Source organism: Coccomyxa subellipsoidea, assembly GCF_000258705.1.
Source record: "Coccomyxa subellipsoidea C-169, whole genome shotgun sequence".
Lineage (NCBI taxonomy): Eukaryota > Viridiplantae > Chlorophyta > Trebouxiophyceae > Coccomyxaceae > Coccomyxa > Coccomyxa subellipsoidea.
The window spans coordinates 819,932-839,612 of NW_005178020.1; the positions used below are offsets into that span (position 1 = coordinate 819,932).

At 52.2% G+C, this 19,681-nt stretch overlaps 4 protein-coding genes across 4 annotated transcripts; 3 read left to right on the forward strand and 1 right to left on the reverse strand.

Moving 5' to 3' along the window:
- Positions 1–10: 10 nt before the first annotated feature.
- COCSUDRAFT_49267 (DUF221-domain-containing protein) lies at positions 11–10,368 on the forward strand (the record flags this gene model as incomplete). Its single annotated transcript, XM_005643070.1, has 23 exons — positions 11–138; positions 278–423; positions 510–574; positions 760–891; positions 1,063–1,233; positions 1,451–1,537; positions 1,806–1,898; positions 2,147–2,322; positions 2,933–3,131; positions 3,440–3,592; positions 3,871–4,080; positions 4,328–4,408; positions 4,719–4,849; positions 5,138–5,248; positions 5,674–5,939; positions 6,383–6,507; positions 6,758–6,814; positions 6,874–6,972; positions 7,481–7,615; positions 7,905–8,063; positions 8,515–8,733; positions 9,145–9,288; positions 9,737–10,368. 23 exons carry the CDS (start codon positions 11–13, stop codon positions 9,863–9,865), a joined length of 3,216 nt encoding a protein of 1,071 aa, XP_005643127.1. The 3' UTR covers positions 9,866–10,368.
- A 2,518-nt stretch (positions 10,369–12,886) lies between these two features.
- COCSUDRAFT_9732 (hypothetical protein) lies at positions 12,887–13,120 on the forward strand (the record flags this gene model as incomplete). Its single annotated transcript, XM_005643071.1, has 1 exon — positions 12,887–13,120. A coding segment is annotated over one exon (234 nt), but the record flags the coding sequence as incomplete, so codon positions are not given.
- Positions 13,121–13,841: 721 nt separating this feature from the next.
- On the reverse strand, positions 13,842–14,909 carry COCSUDRAFT_20517 (hypothetical protein; the record flags this gene model as incomplete). Its single annotated transcript, XM_005643072.1, has 4 exons — positions 13,842–14,072; positions 14,258–14,356; positions 14,520–14,687; positions 14,799–14,909. The coding sequence occupies 4 exons, from the start codon at positions 14,907–14,909 to the stop codon at positions 13,842–13,844; spliced, it is 609 nt and encodes a 202-aa protein (XP_005643129.1).
- A 2,636-nt stretch (positions 14,910–17,545) lies between these two features.
- Positions 17,546–18,233, forward strand: COCSUDRAFT_34522 (hypothetical protein). Its single transcript, XM_005643073.1, has one exon. The coding sequence runs from the start codon at positions 17,779–17,781 to the stop codon at positions 17,971–17,973; it is 195 nt and encodes a 64-aa protein (XP_005643130.1). The 5' UTR covers positions 17,546–17,778; the 3' UTR covers positions 17,974–18,233.
- The last annotated feature ends 1,448 nt before the right edge of the window (positions 18,234–19,681 follow it).

Sequence of the window (19,681 nt, forward strand, 5' to 3'; positions counted from 1 at the left end):
CATTTGAACCATGGCAGCCGATGGCAGATCCTTCGGTATTTCATTTGGGTTCTATTGCGTCATCGCTATCGTGGTTTTCATTTTCTTCGGCTTTGCGCGCATGTCCAGTCTCTGTAAGAAATTCTATGCTCCGAAGAGGTGAGACTTCGATTCATTTGAGAATCCTGAAGCAAGAACATCACTTGGTCTAGGATACACGCTTGTGGCTGTCACTTGTTGAATTTGGACCTTTATATCCTCAACTACCAGTCAGCAAGGTGCTTTGTGTGCACTGCAGATTCACACGAGGTTTGAAACACAAGCCAAAGCGTCTGCCTTTGTCATTCTGGGGATGGCTCATCCCTGTCTACAAGACGACGGAGGAAGATCTCTTGAAAATTGCGGGCTTTGATGCGGCAGTCTACATGCGTATCATCTCCTTTGGTGAGTGGTTGCTTGATTGCAGTTTTGATCGGACGAGTAAAGCGATCATGTTGTACTTAGACTTAAATCATTTGCTGCCATTGCAGGCATTGAGCTTTTCTTCTATCTGACCATCCTTTGCTGTGCGGTCATCCTGCCAGTCAACCTGGTGGTAAGAGACGCTTGTCTGCTTGAACCGATGTATTGAACTCTGAGTCGAAACCCTATGCATCCTGCAGACCTTGCCATTGCGCTGAAGCTGATGCATGCAGCTTCCAGATGCCTTCATGCTCTGTCATACTGCTCAGTTGCACCATTCCAGCACTAAGCAGGTCAGCATGCTCATGGTGTGTGCAGGGCAAGAACGTGTACAAGTTCACTGAGGATATCCTGCAGCCCAACAACTACACATACTGGATCCCTCCGCCACCGCCCCTCGATCCAGTCGCACCCCCGCCCCCTCCAGCTGACAATGTGCAGGGCATCAATGTGCGTAATCCCACAGGCCTCAATTGTCAGTTTTGTTCATCGTTCATGTGCTGGAAAGAGTCAGAGAGCATGCATAGATCTGCTGTCCTTGTGCTTGTGATGCATGCATTGATCCTGGTACCCTGGATTGTCATGGTATGTCCTAATGCGTTGGCTCTGTGCACCTTACAGCCGCCTGATTTCTACCTAGTGACGCCGCCTGCCCCGCCAGGCCTCATGTGGTGGCGCCTCAAGCCAGACGTCCCGCCAATTCCGGATCTCGGGCCGCAATTTGCGGGATACACGACACTGTACGACCCCAAGTGGAGACCAAAGAACTATGTCCCCAACAATATGGATACGGTGCGAGCTGCCTCTTAATATTCATTTGTGTGGGCAGCCTGTTACAAATCATTTGTCATCTCTTAGGAGAGCATTGCATTCTTTGTGCCATGCTCGGGCCACATGTCCCTTGTGCATACTCCTGTAAGGCATCATGTCATGCATGATATTGCCTGTCATTGTGCTGTGCGTCGCAATGGCAGAATGGGCCTTCTAACTGTCCTGTCTTTTTGCGCAGCTGACAATGTCAAACGTGAGCGACAGATCGAGCCTCCTGTGGATCCACTGCCTCATGGCATGGGTGGTGACGCTGGTAGTCTTCAATGTAAGTCCACCCACCCCCTTTGCTCTGAAATCTTCCTGACATAAATTGCCTTGTGAGGTACCAGCAGTCCTCATGCGTGTCAGCAGAGGTTTTGTCATGCTAGTCTCCAGACATCATGCAGTGGTGACCCCTGGATGCGTCCACGGTCCTTGCAACTTTCTGTCAAGCAGCGTCACGCAATTATGACAAATCTAAAATTTGAAAGGTGTGTGTGACATGAAGGGTTCATGAGGATTGCATGCTCAAATGATGCTTGATGTGGCTGCAGCTGCTGTGGAAGTACAGCAAGTCGGCAGTGGCGCTGCGGCTGCGCTTCTTGCAGCAGGCTGAGGGGGTGCAGGCACGCACAGCACAGGTCCAGGTAGGTTCCAATGTTGAACTAAAGAGACAAATTTAGTATAGAAACTGTTCAGCTTCTCTTCAGTGCCGTGGACGTGTCTGCGTCGGGCATGCATCACTCGATGCCTTGGGCCTTATAGGAGACTACATGGCTGTGGTAAACTGACAGAAGTGGGTCATTGCTGCGGTTTACCATGCATCTGACCTTCTGTGTCATTGTACATACTCTGGCAAAGGTTGACATTTGATGGGGAGGAGCGCATTGTTCAGGATATTCCCGGCATTCAATTTGGCACGCTGATGCACCGGGCGGACACCACGGTGCTGCGCGTGCTGCCGGGCGTCGTGAAGGAGCCCCTGAAGAAGACTGTGTCAAAGGTGGTCGACGTGGGCAACAAGGGGCTCAAGGCCACCACTGGGCGCATTACCAACAACCTCACAAACAGGTGTGGCTGCTGCTTGAAGATGACATGTCAGATTTCATGCCTTGCTTTTGCGCACTGGGCAAGGCTTCTGTTGAGAGGATCCAGATCGACCTCTTGAGACTGTTGTTTTGGAGAGAAACGGAGATGAAGACATCAAGGCAGAGCTTTGAGATATGCATGCAAAAACAGGTCCCATCCTCAGTTTGTGAGGTAGCCAGTGAATGGGACATTTTCTAGAGAAAGGGGTTAAAATGAAGCAGGCAATGCACCTTGCGGCCATTGATGCTGACATAAGGCTCCACGTCATCGATAGGCTGTGCAGTGATTGGCGTGGTGGGCACCAGAAGCACATCCACATCATGAATGTCATGGTAGGACTTCCACAGCGCCTTCAGCTGTGGCAGATCTGCCATATATACGATCCAACTTCAAATCTTTCTCAACAGGAATACCTCAGCACCAGGCTGCGGTGCCACTTTAAAGTTTAGCAGATAACCCTCCTTATCGCTTCTTGCAAGCGCCCAGAGATAAGAGAAAGGGCTACCTTGCAAGTCGAAAACCATGCAGCAACCTTACAGAAAATCTGCACACACTAAGTACAAATCTGATGCGTGATTGCTGTGCCTTTCAGGGAGGCGGCGCCGCCGCAGCGCAGCGGGAGCGACGCGATGTTCTTTGAGGCCCCCGAGGCGCTGCCCAGCCGTGGCAGCATCCCCTCGGTGCACGCCGTGGACCCGGCCATCGAGGCCGCCCGGCAGGAGATGATCGAGTCCCAGCAGGCCCCCCTTGTTAAGGGAGGCCCCACCTCCTCTGTGCCGCCCGCCGACGCTGTGCGCCGCCCTTCTGTCGCCCCTCAAGCATGCACTGCCGTGTTGGCTTGAGGTTATATTCAGAATGCTTGTGATTGCAGCAGGGATTTTCTTTTTGTACATTTGCAAAGATCTACAGGCCGGTCAAAACTCAGGACTGCCTGATTGGAGACAAGTTGTACTACTGTACTGCGCTGATCTGTCCATATGCAGCTCTGGGTAGTGTCCAGTGAGCAGCATGCTTGGCGCCGTGGCATGAGAGAAATAATATGTCTTTTATTTCTGCCGTATAAATTAATGGGGAAATGACGAGGGATGGTGGCGCGCAGGCATCGCCTGGTGCCTGGAAGGCGGAGCCGGCAGAGGAGCCGGACTTTGCGAACGATCCACCGGAGCTGGACGCTGCCTTCAGATCTGTGACAGACCAGGATCCCTGGTCCAAGGCTGAGGCTCTCCTGGAGGATGGCCTGACAGTGCAGCAGGTACCCACCTCTGCCCAGATTGCCAGCACATGTGATCCGCAGCAAATATTTTCAAAAGGTGTTTGGTTGGTTTAGAAGGGCCTTCCTCTCTGTATTGGCATGATGCTGACGCTGGCAAGAATGCTCATATTATCCAGCCAGATTGGGACAAAGGGATTTTGGATCATACTTGACATTGAAGCTGCAAGCCTTGCTGCATGAGACACTTGAAGCAAATAGGATCAACTGCAAAACTGCATGCATACCTTACATAAGTTATCCTGGGCCTGTCTATGCAGATGGTGGAGCAGGAGTACCAGGAGCTCTTTCCTGGGGAGATAGAGGCGGTGCATGTGTGCTATGACCTGGCGGACCTGAACGGCCTCTGTGGCGAGTATGAGAAGCTCAAGAGGAACCTGGAGGACCTGGTGGATGACTACACCTCCAAGAAACGCCGCCACAAGCCCATCAAGCGCAAGAAGGCACGCCTCATTATGAACGCAACCAGTGTTGCTCCTCTCAGATTTAGATAGAATTGACTGCATCTTGGGTGTCTTTGCATCCTGCGTTTTGATCTGATCAGTTTTGCTTTCCTAGAGCAGTGACTTGGCCAGACCAATGAGTCCGCTATTCTGAGTCTTATGGCTTTGGCGAGCCAATCCTGGCAAAGTTGCATGCTTTGTTCAGTGATGCACTTTTGTTTGCTGCGACTGCTATCAAGAAAAGTTAATCGAAGTATGTGTTCTGATGGTGCAGGAGAATGTGGTGGGGGTAAAGTATGGTGCCTGGGGCCGGGACAGATACGGCGTGAAGCCCGTCAAGGTGGATGCTCTGGAGGTGAGACCCCATCCTCCCAAGATAAGTAGTGGCCAAGTAGAAGGTGCATCGTTACATTCTACATTTTGGTCATCGCCAAGGTTGCTCTCTCTAACGGTGGGAACAGAAACATGTCCCTACTGGTGCAGTTCTGTGAATTCAGCTTGCGCACTTGCTGCTTCCTGTGGACTGCTCTGTTGCGTGGGCCGCCTGCCGAGGACCCATGTGACACAGTTGTTCTCATAGCTGGCAACTGCTTGGGCTTGTCCGTCTGAGCTACAGCAGCACAGAAAGCCCATTGCATTCTGTCTGTTTAATGTTGCTTCTGGAGGCTGACGCTGGGGCTGTGTGCGTGCGGCTGCAGTTCTACCGGGACCGCATGAACGAGGTGCGGCGGCTGATCCTAGAGGAGCAGAAGCGCACCAAAGACAAGAGCGTGCCCAGCGCATTTGTAACCTTCAAGTGCGCTTCTCTCTACCTCCTGCATCAGTGCTCTAGTAGGGTGCTAGTCCTAGGGAGTGGTGTTTATTCAGCTTTTTTGCGGACTCATTTGCTTAAGATACTCCAGTGCTCCGGAGCTCCCTTCCATGTGGATGTTGGGCACACCGCCCGACAGCTCCTGGGGAAATTCCTCGTTGCTGGTTAGCAATTACACAGAAGATGGTGCCCTGGACGAGACTTTGGGCAGAGCGCAGAATGTGCTCTTTAAAAATGCTGGCATGTTCTGACTAGGATTAGGGCTTGTTGCAGGAAGTACGTTTCCCAGGTGAAGGCGACCACGAGCACGCAGCACCACGACACCAGTACCTGGAAGGTCAGCGCGGCGCCCGGCCACGAGGAGGTCGTCTGGGGCAACCTAAGGTTTAACACCTTTTCTATTTTGTCCAATCTCCGTGAGAAATCCACTTGATACTGCAAGGCGGCCCTTCCTCCCTTCTTGGCGCTTGCTCTCCTGGTGTGTGGTTCAGCTCCCTGGTCTCACTACCGTACTTGCTGGATGACTTGCGGCTGCACCGCGTCACAGTTGCTGGATCAGACTCTAGTTGAGTGGGATCTAGTTTCTGGAAAAAATCAGGCAGGCCTTCACTCATTATCTCAATATTCTTGGCCCATCTGCAATAATATCATATAAAGATGTGCGCTGCGCAGAGATTGCATTTGCATAGTGAGGCCGCTCTGTTCCTCTATCGCTCACTCTGCCTTGATGGCTGCATTCCTCTTTCTCTAAGGAACGCTGGGGAGCATTTGATTCCATGGAATTACTTAAGTCGACAAATGCTTGACAGGTGGCGGTCGTGGGAGCGCAGCGCGCGTTTCGTGGCGGTGTGGTCGGCCTTCTTCGTGCTGACAGCGTTCTACCTCATCCCCATCATCTTCATCCAGGGACTGATCAACATCGACCAGCTCAAGAAAATCCACGTCTTCGCTGTCATCATCGACCTGCCAGTCGTGAAGTCCATTGCCACCGCCATCCTGCCAGGCGCGCCCTCATTTCCTTTTCTTATTATTACACGCTTTTCCACCAAGAGGCAAAGCGCGTCCTCCAGACAAGGTGCAGTTATAGGCTGCCATAATCGTACCCCTTGATGGATTTGCCAGATCCGAGCAGGACCAAGCAACTGTCGGCACGGTGCTCATGTTTATACCGCTGGGGTCTTCACTATATACCCATGTGATATTCTGTTGCAACATCGTCACATGTGCGCCTGCAAAGGCCTCGTCACTGCATGCCAGACGCGGGCAGAGGGTGTCTACATTTGCCATGAGGCAGTGATGTCTCTGCTGGCGCACATGTAGGACTTCAATTGTCCGGTAGCCATTGCCTGGCATGCAATATCAAGCCCTCCATGCCCCATGTGCTGCAATGCTGCGCCCCACAAAGTAAATTGTTTACAGCTTTCTTTGGCGCCCTGGCACATTGCTCATCAATGCATGGCATGGCTTGATTTCAAGTTAGTAAGCAACAGAAAGTTGATCAAAATCTTGTGCATGCAGGCCTGGTGCTGAAGATCTTCCTGGCGATTCTGCCCATAATACTGGCGTTCATGGGCCGCATCCAGGGCCTCACCTCCAGGAGCTCCATCGACTTCTCTGTCATCACCAAGTACTACATCTTCCAGGTCTGCATTTCCCCTCCAGTGAATTTCCATTGACTAAATCTTGCAACAAATGGAAGGCGCACTGCCAAGTGTTTCGTAAGTGATGGCTGCCTTAGATTGACCGCGTGAGGCAAAGTGGAGTCAGAAGGGAGCACGCTGTCAGTGCCACAGAAAGCTATCAGGCTTACCTGGGACCAAGGATGCAAGAGTCATACAAATGACCCTTTTCAGTTCTTGTATGAGTTCACCTTGATTGAACAAGTGATGCCAGGTTCCCTTTGAGAATGACGTGTTAACAGTGGCCTTGATCTCAGCAATTGTGTGGGTGGTGCGCAGTTCATCACGGTCTTCCTGGGCTCCTTTATTGCGGGCTCCTTCTTAAATCAGGCCCGCGAGCTCATCAACAACCCCACATCCATCGTATCCACCCTGGGCACCTCAGCACCCCTCACCTCCATCTTCTTCCTCACCTTCATCGAGCTCAATGTGCGCCATCCTCATATACATTCCATTCCCAGATGCAGCTGCAAGACAGGTTCTGGTAGAGCAAGTGAAAATGTCAGGTCTTTATGAGTGGGAACGAGTCCATTTCCCAATCCCTCTGACAACATGCTAACATGCAGCCAGTGCCTTGGACCAATGCCAAGCCTTTCGAGTGCCCTGTGTCGGCTCACCATGTTCAAGCCACACAGCATCAGCCGTTCTGCAAGTTTCCATGTCAAGAATTCCCTTGTGCTGTGTCTGCCATCAGGGATTGCTCTCTTGACCTGGAGATCTTGCATGGGATTCATGTTTGATTTTGAATATTCCCCCCCAAATTGAAAAAGTGCAAGGAAGCCACGGGTCGCAATACATTCAAATGATAGAATCCTGTGAGCGTCTCTGTTGTTTGAGTCGCTGTAGTTCACCACCTGGCCAGAAAGGCACAATGTCAGCGCAGAAAGTAGAAATGTATGAAGGATGACAAATTGTGCAGATATAATTGTATTTGCAGGCGCTGGCGGCGACCCCTGTGGGCTTCCTGCGCATCGTGGGCCTGGTCCTGTTCTGGCTGCTGTCGCGCATAGCCGCCACCGAGCGGGCCAAGGCGCGGCTGTGGCAGCGGCAGACCATGAAATACGGACGTATTGTGCGCCCCACTCACCCTTTTTGGGTTCCGAGCTGTGCTCCCAAGTCCTCGTCTACTGCTGCTCTGCGCTCCACATGTCCTGCATGCAGCGCAATAAATGTTTGGTGCAAGATGCTTACAAGGACGGTTTTGACAGCGCAACTGCAGTCTATACTATGCCGTTCGAAAGACATGTGGCATGTCTTTGTTGTGCTTGGCAGAACCTAAAACTCCAACTGGCAATTTTATGGTTGCGATGCGATTTTCTATAGTCAACATGGTCTGAAGACTTCTCTGTGGTGCTGTGCAGCTGCCTCAGCACACGATCACTATCCTGCTGGGCCTGGTGTTCTGCATCATGAACCCCATAATCTGCCCCATGTGCCTCATCTACTTCCTCATCACCACCGGCACCGAAAAGTACAACCTCCTCTACGTCTACACCAGCGAGTATGAGAGCGGCGGCCAGGTGCATTCCTGTTTTTCTGAAGACCCTTCACCCTGCCATGCATTAATTTTACAGAGGCGAGATTTGCGCTCTGGGTAGGTATTTGTCGGGACCAAGGCAGCCGGTGCTGAACCTGCTGGACTTTGGAACCAGAAATATCCAAAGGGAGCTGAGAGGTAGAATGCCTGCATGTGTGCGGCCGCGCCCAAGGTTCCAACAACCACCTTGTGGGAGTACACAACTCCATGTTATTTGCAACTTGCCGGTTCGCATGCAAAGATGGAATGTATAAAATGTCAGGGCGGCTGCCAATGCCAGCGGCACGCAGGCTCTCTGCAATAGCTAGGAAGACTGCTCGTCTCTACTGACCCCTTGATCAGCACAGCACATGCAGCAGTGTCAGACGGCGCATGCAGCAATCAGCAATGCAACAGCCCTGACGCCTTGCCTGAGGCGTTCCCTGTGCGCGCAGCTGTGGCCGACGGTGTACTGGCAGGTGATCACGGCGCTGTTCACCTTCCAGCTGTTCATGGTGGGCATCCTGGGAGCCAAGGGAAGCTACACCAGCAGTGTGGTCGTGCCATTACTGTTCTTCACCGTCATCTTCGCGCGTGTATGCGCCGGCATCTTCGAGAAGCCCTTCCAGGTTATGTCCCTGCGCAACGCCGTCGACCTCGACCGCCACGACCAGGTCAGCTTGCTTGCTTTTTAACTTGCTGATTGATAAAAATCACATGCCTCGGCAGCTCCTGCTCAAATGTGCCGGCCCTTTTGTACTGGGATTTTCTCAAAAGTCACCCATCTGGGCGGCCATTCATGCTCCTCGCTAAATCACCTTCAGCTGATCCTTGCTCAGCTTGCCTTGGTGCAGGCCAGTCTGGCATTTTTATTGAGTAGATGAGTCCTATATCCTCCAATGGGAGCCTGCTATGACTTGCACAGACAACAATCTCCTCACAAGCACAGATAGCAGCGCAGCTTGCATTCTTTGCTATAATCTGCTCAGGATGCCATTTGCATAGTTTTGTGTGCTTGTGAGGGGATCGAGAAAAGGCCTGAAAACCTTGAAACCCCTCTGACAATGACCCTTGGCCCCGCGCAGGAGCTGGCAGGCCTGATGACTGAGGATGACAGGCGCAGCGAGGAGAACGCCTACCTGGCGCCCGCACTCAAATTCGACGAGGCAGCGCACGAGCAGCTGATGGCCGAGGCGCGCCAGATGGACGCCGTGCTCAAGGGAGAGCAGGTGCACACTCTTCTGTGCTGTCTCTCTAGCCCCCAGCCGCTTTTAATCCAGGGATCTTTTCCGCTTTGTGGATGAATGTGACTGGCCGGGTGGAGAATGACTGTGTGGTTCTGCGCCGGGTAGAAATGCGATAAGCGATTAGCATGCCAGAGCAGATCTGCCACATAGCTTTGGTAAATCACTCGCCACAGAAAAGCACAAGGGAATAAGGATGAGAGGCCTGCTGGAGTCCCAGGGGTTGTGAACGGATAGGACACATGCAGAAAATGATCCAATCATCATTCACGGCACGGCACAAACTGATGCACATCTGCCTCTACCACAAAGTGTATGAATGACTGCTGACAGCATTGGGTCCTGTTGTCTGCTCGCAGGCTCTTTTCAGATAGAGTGGTAGCAATGCTTACTGATGAATAGGCGACTAATCTTCTTTTGTGCATGCGCGCAGGCGGTGGCGGTGGAGGCTGAGGAGGAGGATGACGAGGCGAGCAACCCCGACGGCTCGCCGCGCGCGCCACTCCGGCCGCAGCAGCGCCGCGCCGCAGCCGCCACCGGCACCGGGGAGGACGCCGTCTGATGGACACGCGGATGCATGCCAAATGACTATTTGTCGCTGCAGGCGCATGGCTGCATTACTTAAATAATTCAAGGGAGAATGTGACAGATGCAGCCGCCCTGAGAATGCTGTGCGTATTTTGTGTCAGCCGAGGCTGATGCTCTATACTGCGTCTCTAAATGATCTCAGCTTGCTTGCGCTTTTCGTCTTTCATTTTTATTTCAGATGTGACTGCTGAGCACCGTGCTGAGGAGTGCCTGGTCGTAGCTAGGGGTCAGGGATTTGATAACATTTGCTCCAGCTGGGCAGCCATCGTTTTTTTACCATTACACTTGACCAAATACATCTAGTGATCGCCTCAGAAGGGATCACGATCGTATGTATATCTCTGATGTAGACGGAGCAGGCTATTTTAATATTATGCACGTAGCAGTTTAAATTCCTTTGCAGGTTCTGGGTGGTGCACCCGTGGAACCCGAATAGGCGACATGCATGCAACTTGTATGTGTAAACATCGACCCCCCAAGTAATTGTCCTTACACCGTGTTCCATGACCTGTGTGCCCACAGTTGCCGCCCTCCCCTCCCAAGGAAGGAAGGAAGATTACATCACTCCAGCCGCCTAGGGCTGATTGGATGAACTGGCAGCATCCAAATAATCAAAACAATCCATCACAAAATGTGCAACACCAACAATGTCCAACTGCCACATGAATTGCTGCATCGTCACAATGGCTGCACCAAACAGCCCAGGATATCTGTCCCGAACAGATTGCAAGGCAGGGCACTCAAACACAAGGTGGCGCTCATCCCCAATAACCTGCTGGGCACAACGCATGCACAAACGCTGGGGCCGGGGAATCCTTGCCCAGCGGCCCGAGACATTGGGCAGACTATGACAACCCATCCTGAACTTCAACAGTATACGCAAGCAACGGGCACTCAAAGGCTGCTGTAAGAGCTGGCAAGGGTGGCGCACACAAGCTGGCCTAGCAAACCATCTGTGATATGTACACAAGGTGGCATTGCTGGACGGGCAGGTCCTAGGGCAAATGTCAATGTCATCCCAAACCTGCAGTGCTTGCGCATCTAGCAGCTGCATCACAGCATCAACTTCCACAGGAACAAGGGTGTCAAACCGAATAACAAACTCATACCCAATCCGGCGCAAGCCCCGCATGAAGGCCCAAGCCCAATTCTTAACATTACGGGTTATGGCATCCCAACAATCATCAAGGGCCACTTGCCTGTGAAAATTATTTGCAGGCAAGGCAGCCAAATTGTTCCAGAACTTGATAATGCGCCGCCACCACACACAATCAAGGGTCTGCTGATTCAACTCCTTAAGCAAGATGGCACCATGCACAGAGGTGGGGACGCCAGCAATGTCTCTCAGAATTTTCAGGTGAGAGGAGGCCAAGGCAGCCCGGCCCCGCCGGCTGTCGCCACCAGGAAGGCTGCGCAGGCCCCACACCTCACAACCGTAGGAGGCAGTCGGCGGCACACATGCATCATATAGGCGCAACAACAGGCCAGCTGACATGCTGCAATGCAACTTCCCATATTGCTGCCTGAGCTGTGCCCACGCACCCCACATGTTCCTGTGAAGCTTGCCAAAGGTGAGATTAATGCCTTGGGCACCGTCAAAAGGGGCACCCAGGTACTCAAACTGCTGAACCCAATGTAAAGGCGCACCACCACAAAGCCATTGAAAAGGTCCTGGCAAACTTGAAGAGAACACCACAATCTTTGTTTTGTCAACACTGATGACCATTCCCGTTTGTTCACAAAACTCAGCAGCTGCATCAATCAAGCGTTGCAAATGAGCAGGTGTGGTGGCGAGCAAAGCAAAGTCATCGGCATAGCCTAGATCTGGTACACAACTGCCAGGACGCAACTGCGGGCCAACCCCAGGGCACCTCTGCAGCAAGTGCCTGTGCAGGCCATCCCAAAGATTAAAAACTTTCTGGACATGCATGCTGAGTCAAATCCCCTCTCTGGGCAGGGTTTTGAATAGGATGGGGAAATTTTGACTCTGACATAGGACACGATCGCATTATCTTAATTCGGATTGCAACGCATCTGACCATCCATCATCACTTCTTTTGATCTTCTATATCGGATGGTGGCTGTGCTTTTCAATTGGAAGGCACTGTAGGAGATTTGGGGCCTTTCCATCTTGTACCTTGGAGTGTTTCTCGGGACATTGCTGCATAAATCTGTTCACTCAATTGCTACATCGCCACACATTTGTGCTTGGGTAGATAGTCTTCAATTGCAGGGCAGATCGCATCTCCTGTAGATGAACCTCCGTTTCGGAGGGTTTTGCCAAAGGCCTGAACTTTTCAGGGCCTGTCGACTAGTTCCGTTGAGATGGTCACGTCCGTTTGCATCTAGGATTACGGCTTCCGACACAGCTACTTTGGATCGCGAGACAGAAGAGCAGCAATTCCACCGCAGGTTGGTTCAGATCTCAACAGTCAGTCACTGCCTTGTTTGTCTTGCATACCCTCTGAGCTAATAGTCTGCAATCCCTGGAACCGCACATGGCGGGAAGAAGGCAATATGATCTACTTCATGCCATTTTGACTTCCATGCTGACCTGTGACCATCAGGGAAGGGTCAGGAGCGTTCAGCTCTGGGCAGTGGCGGGTGCAGTTCAAGCGGGATAAGAGTCTGCCTTGTCAGCGGTGCGGCGGTGCAGGCAAGCTCATATGCAGTGCATGTGATGGGACTGCAAGGCTGGGGAGGGGCGGCTACCATGAGAAGAACCCGGTCATGAGCGCCAGACTCGTCGGTGAGTGCATCATTCATCACAAGTGCCATGCACTTCGAGGCAAACGTGGTCTCAGAGCAGGACACCCCACTGGGTCATACGGCTGCTAATCGACAGTCACGCAACGTCTAATCATGATCCTCGAAACTTTTGGCAACCATGCAATGCCAACAATGACACTGGCAAATCCACAGGCAGCCCAGTCCCCTCACAGAGCCCGCATGCACAGCACTAAAACTCAGTTCACTCACAGAGTTTCCATGCGCAGGATCCAAGTGGACGGCGATGGAGAGGACGCTGGGTTGGAGGCACTTCCATGTGACAGCCAAGAGGAAGGCGGCCGGTGAGACTTTTGTGTGCCTGGTGAGCACATGCGGGCAGCACAACTCTGCAGGCGCCACTCTGTGGCTCAACAGCGCCGTGCTCAAGAGCCGGCGTGCCTGGGCCCCTGGGTGGCTGCAGCGCACTGAGATCAATGAGATCACTGGGGAGACGGCTGGTACTGAGTGCAAGGTGTGCGCCGGGCGCGGCAACAACCCCTGCCTGCTGTGCAGCAGCGGCGGGGAGACCATCAGCCTGTAGACAAAGTTTTGAAGTGTGGCTGAGGGAAGGTTTTGAAGTCTTTCCAGGTCTTTGAACACAGGTTGAACCCAACCAGGTGCATCTCGCGACAAATTTGCAGTACTTTACAAGTGTCTGACGTCAAGGCAGTTGATAATATCAGGATTGATAGCAGTTGAAAGGAATTGTGCTGTATAATCTTGTGCAGACTCTCTTGATTACCAAATATTACCGTAGCCAGGGAGGATTGCCAGTGAAAGATCAGACACTGCAGTCAGGACACTCGCATGCGTTTCTTGAGGGACAGCCTGTTTCTTGGAGGTGCTGCAAGCGGCTTCTCTTCTGTCAAGTTTCCTACTTCTGGATGCTGCTGATTCAGGCTGTCGCTATTCTCCTTGGCTTCAGGAACAGATTTGCTGCATTCCTGCTGAGCTGTAGGGCCGGGTGCGATGGGGCCATCTTCTGCAAGTAGTGGTGCAGTAGCCTGCAGCAGAACTGAGCAGAGCATTGAAGCGCGAACATGTTTGCTGGTGCTTCAGATTGGAGATTGCAGTTCATGCAATTGACAGACAAAGGTCCTGCTTGATGATCAAATGTGTGGCAGTTCACTGCTGTCCACTGTGCAAACAGAGGGCCCATGTTACTGTTGGTAAAAGTCAATTTAGCCCATCTTTACTGTGTATTTTGCCTTTACCTGACAGTCAGGGCGACGAGTCTCAGCTGCAGGCTCTGCCGGGGCTGCTGCTGCAGATGGGGAGGCCTCACCACTGTCCTTCCCACACTCGTCACTGCTCTCTGCAGCAGCGCTCTCTTTTGCTTCCACTGCATGCTTCTCAGTCATCTGCTTGGCCTTCATGTCAAATGCAGCTCTGTTGAGCTTATACTCTGCTGCCTGCACCCACCACGATTGGAATTTGTGGGTGAGCATCAATCCATTATGCTACAGCGCTACATTATTGCACCCCTGTTCATCTTCAGTCTGAAGGATCAGATGGTCTGGCTTGGCCAAGCAGGGGCATCAGACTGCAAGTGTCAGAAAACACTGTCATGCATGATCCGGGTCAATGTTGCGCTTACCACATCTGTCATCAGGCCGTCCTCAGGGTTGGGATCTGCCAGTAGCAGACCGATGCTTGCCAGCACAGTGCTGATATTCAGAGCAGGCCTCCATGCCCCCTGCAGGCAGATTTACTTTTTACTTGTTATTTCTTCTTTACTTGTTTCTACTTTTTATTTGTTTCAAGACAAGCCCACCAGGAGTGCACTGCACATAGAGCACTGGAGCGGACCATAGCATAGGAATAAGCCAGGGTTATCAAAGAGACAGATGCATGCCTACCTTGGGGGGCATGTTGAGTAAGTCCAAGCAGATCCTTCCTCCGGTGTCTATGTTGGGGTGGTAGACCGGTGTGATGAAGCGGACTTGCGGCGGCTCAAAGGGGTAGCGGGGTGGGATGTGAACAGACAAGGTGAAGACACCCTTCTCGTACACTGTGCCTTTCGGGCCCTGCAGCAAACAGCTCAGCGTCAATTACTCAACAAGCAGCACATTACCAGCATCTCCAATGGTCGTGCCTGTGGTTGGAGAAATGATTGCATCGAATGACTGTTTCTGCACCTGTATTTGGGCCTTGATGTCATCATAGCGGTCGTTAATGGGCCAGGCACACACTCCAGGAGGTGGCTCTGACGTCAGCAGCTTGATCTCGCGGGCCATTCGGGCGCTCATGGCCTTGTACTGATCCTTCAAGTGACTAAGGTAAATTACCAGACGGACAAGGACAGGCAGCTCTTCATGCCTCAGTCTCTACTCCTCTAGCTCGTGTAGGATGCTAGGCAACGACACCCGAATTAAAGCTGACACTGGCAAATAAAAGTGTTTTTTTGAATCTATTGTTGCTGCTGATGCTGACAGGGCTCCTTCAACCCTGCATCATGGGGAAGATCAGCACTTTTTAGAGAACAAGATGTGATGAGTTGCTAAGAATCCCTCACAACTGCGGCAGAGATCGCAACCGTAAAGGAGCTTGATCCCTTGCAACAATAGACGTGTGTTGAAGTAGCCACGAATATTTGGGGATTGTGTAGAACATCCGATCTCCACAGGACGTCTTGGTCATGACTTGGCACAGCATGCAAAGCACGAAAATGATCGGTGGATCGCTGAGACATTGCAGACATTGCCTTGAATTGAATAATACCTGTATGAGTATTGCGAGCAACACGTGACATAGGTCTCTGGTCCAAACGCTATACTCGGGAATTGTGCAAGTTCCTGAGACCAGGAGCACAATGTGTGATGGTGCAATCTATTTTGGAACTCGTGCAACTCATAGAAGATCTTCAGAGCGCGGTAGGCGTCCAAATCAATGTATCTTTGTTGAACGAATTCAAGAAGCAACGACAGGGCCTGACAAGAAGGTGTGCAGGGAGCCTTGGAACTGGCAGCTAGCACTTGTGTGACGCTCCTCCATATCCTGAATGCGGGCAATTTTGGTCAAGATTCATCAGAGAACGCACTAGTAGCAATTCTAGCTCCTAGAATCGGGCAGATCGCCTATCTGGTGGTAAGTTGCTAGCAAAAAGGCTCTACCTCTTGTTTCTCCTTGTGTCTGTCCCAAGAGCGCATATAAGCCTACCATCCAGCTGCAGCTTGTTGATCCCCGATCTTGATGCTGTCAGGCACTGCAACTGCTGCAAGTGAGAGCAGCATCGGAGAGCACACATATCTTGCAGTTGTTGGGGTGCACCCATAGGCTGTCAGATGGAGTCCTGCGCAGCGATAGCCATGATGCAACTGCATCTGCAGTTGCCAGCCCTCTGCAATCCGGCCATCCATGCACTCTGTCTCCTGCTCTGCCCGGTACAGCTCTTCCCAATGCATTCTGCAAGCCCAGAAGTTGCATAGTCAATATTTTAAGCTTATTGGCGGTTTGGCATTTGCGCAGGGGGCATCTACCCTGCCTTGAAGGGCGTCTTTTCTACCGGGGCGAAATTTTGGTCTGAGACTGGCTATCTGAGCCAGCAGACCCGTTTCTCCTCCTTCCTGTATGACCTGGTATGTCCCAGACAAAACAGCTTTTCTCCATCTGCAAGTGTGATGATTCCTTACCAGGCCATGACTGCATGTTAGCCACACACCACATAACCCACTGACCACTTCCTCAGTGTTTTGTGCAGAACCAGGAGCCGAGCAACGCAGTAGAAGCGGCCATTTGCAGCCTGCACCAGGATCTGAAGCAGTCCCACTTGGGCATGGCGGGGATCCTGGCAGCCGAGTGGTGGGCTCACATGAGGGATCCGACCAGCGCACACCAGCTGCATTTTGACCTTGATGAGGGCAGAATTGGTGCTGGAGCAGCCAAGTACCGCCTAGTGCAACCAGTGCGTCCCTTTTTTATCCCCTCAACCTCTGCACTGTTTGCATGCCGGCTCTTTGTGCCATCTGCATACATGCCAAAAACCAGAGTTGCCGGTCCTTCGGGTTCGGGGAGAGCATTTCCATGCGCACGGCGAGGAAATTTGGCCTGCTTGGCCTGCATGAGACAACAAAATGGTTGTCTCATGCACGTGCATATTTTGACATTGGTCCTCTTTACCTTCCGTTCGGCGTATTCCTTGGAAATTTTGGGAAGTTGCTTTTCTGCCCTAAAACATTTGGAACTACCCCTTGAAGGGCTGCTCAGCAGCTGCATCCACCGTTGTGTGCATGTCGTGAATGACTCCACCCCTGGTGCAGGTGCTGAGCACCGTGCTCTATCTATCGGACACCGGGGGTCCAACGCTTGTCCTGGAGCAGTCTGCCGCGGATGAGCTGGCGCAGCGGGCCTTCCTGGGAACGCCGTCGGAGAACACGCTCTTCTGCTTCCCCGGCAACTACCTGCATGGTGTCCTGCCAGGTCATCTGTGACTCTGATCTTGCACTTTTCCCCTCAGAAGAATGGCAGGCCACAAGTGCCGGAGCAAACACCCCTGATGGATCCTGTGTCCCATGCCTGCGTGGCTCTGTCAATAGCGGTGTTTTTGCAAGCACAAGCAAAGGCGCTTAGCTCGCTCTTCATCTTTCTGAACCCCTTGGAGCTGTACATAGCAGAAAGCTTGCCCCTTGCAGCTTGCCCCTTGAAACGCATCAAATAAAAATGAGACTCATCGGTGTCTGGTGGTCTCATTTTCCTACCCCTTGATGGACTCGCCTAATCCAAGCAAGACCCAATGAACTGTGGGCACGGTGCTCAGTGTTTGTACCGCCCCCCGCCAGCCAGGTCCAGCAGACATATAGGCATATTTGACATCGATTTCATGTGGGCAAGTTTGGTGCAGGGCAGCAGGTGTCCAGGGGTGCCCCAGCTGGCGGCCAGCGCATCTCGCTGATAATCGCCTGGTGGGGCCGGGATGCACCGGCCGCCAAAACAGGCGCCCCAGGCACAGGGCCCTGCAGAGTTCTGCCCAGCTCCCCAGCAGCCCTTCGCGCGCAGCACCGCCAAAGCTGGCTCTCTGACTTTGAGGCCACTGAAGTAGGCCGATCTACTGAGCGTGAGGTCAAGTGGAGGTTTGCGGCATCACTGGCCCCGGCATGGATGCCTGTGCCATCCAGGCTCATGTGGGAGACTCCGACAAGAGGTGGTGCACCGCTTGAACCTGAAGATGGGAATGGTGATGGCTACTTTGCAGTCTCAAAGGCGCCCTTGCAGAGAGGGGGCGTTCTGCCCACAAGAAGTCTCCCGCTGCCGGCGCTGCGGTTCTTCCTGCGCTCGGCAGATGAGATCCGGAGTGTGTATGTGCCGCAAAGCTGAAGCCAACAGCTTAGTGACTTGTATTGTATCCATGGATCCATGATGCAAATGCAGTGCCCAATTAATGTGCATGTGCCTTGTTGCTGAGCAGCAAGCATACGCAGGCGTGGCGGACCCTCCTGAGTCAGCCAATCTGGGATTTCGCGAAGTAGTACAGTGGAATTCATGGTAAATGTATGTGATCACAGGATATTTTTGCAGGGACATTGGAATTCAAGCTTCAGTGTGCACTGTTTGTTGTGTAAAGGAGAAAACAATGCAGCTGCAGGCACGCAAGTGTCACATCCACTCAAGTTGAAGGCTTGCAGTCACGGACAGTACCGATGGCTGTCACTCAACCACTCATTCACTGCAACTGCCACTTTAGTACCACTCATCGGCAAGCGCTGATGGCAGGGTTTGCATGCGAGCCCGCCCTAGTAACACATGTAATCATCTGGAGCTTTGACTCCAGGCTCGATACAGGGTTACAACGGACGTCCGTCATCCTTACATTACTGATCATGGCGTGGCATGCTCCAGATGAGCCCCTTCACTCGGCAAAGGGACAGTTCGTCCCATGAGGAAGTGACGTATGAGGCACGCCGTTGAGACGTCACTGGAATCTATCTGACCTCAGTGGGCAGTCAGTGATTGATGTCAACAAGCTTCATCGTCGTAACCCAGATAGATCTGCACGGACTGTGATCCTAGGCGCTGTTGTTACCCGGCAATTCATGGGCTCTCGTATTCCTCTGACCTCCCAGGGCACCCGAGTAATCAAAATCCACTACTTTAGTGGATGTAAACGCTACTAATGTGGTGGATTATTGGCAATCAGGGGCCATGCCACCTGGTAACACATTCCATAGCATGCCATTTTGGTAATAAAAATTAGGCCTTTCGTCAGTAAGCATGGAGAATGATCAGTGATGTGTTTCTGTACCGAGCATGTCACTTATTATTGCTAGGATCCCGTGTTACAAGTGTGGCAGTGACAAGGAGAAGCTTCATCCGAACTGCGCAAGTTCAGAACGCTTGACTCGCTGTGTAGGTTGTGATTATATTATCAGATTCTATTCAGAAGGTCTGACAAAGGACGAATACGGCCACGACGCTGTTGCCGACTGGGTCTTCAAACAAGAGGCAAGGGTGCCATTGCAACGTTGCAATGCCGTGGACTCAGGGGTCAGATATTTCCATCAGAGCTGCCTTGGCCGAGATGAACCTTCAGCATTGTCCAGAGCTAATGGCTACTATTCTATTCGCGGGAAGATTGAGAGCGAAAAGTATCCAGAGCTCAGAAATATTACCCACAAATGCTGTGAGGACTGCGTCATTGCAGCCCAAACCAGGGGCAAGGATCTCAATGAGGATAAGTTGAATTTTATCATGCATCAAGGAGTGATTGGTAGGTCTCAATAAGCACTCCATCTTTGAAGGTTGGGAACACCTATGTTTTGAATCTCCCCATGACCTTGACACAGAGTAACTAACTCTGACTTTTGCGTTGCGTTCAGAGGCAGAGACCGGCGACTTGGAGAGGAAGAGAGCCGATAGGCGATCAAGCAAGATTCGAGGCATCATTGGTGGTCAGCAGGCTCGCCTCGAAGACAATGGGACGACTTCGACCGCCATCTTTGCAACGAGACACCTCAATCAGAAAGTCAGCTTCAGCAAGAGCGCCAGCAGATTGCTGGCAGCAGTGCCCAACCTGAACAGGACAGTG

Bases quoted from the DNA above. Each gene is read 5' to 3' on its own strand.
- COCSUDRAFT_34522 (XM_005643073.1), top strand. From the start codon at position 17,779: ATGTGGGAGACTCCGACAAGAGGTGGTGCACCGCTTGAACCTGAAGAT.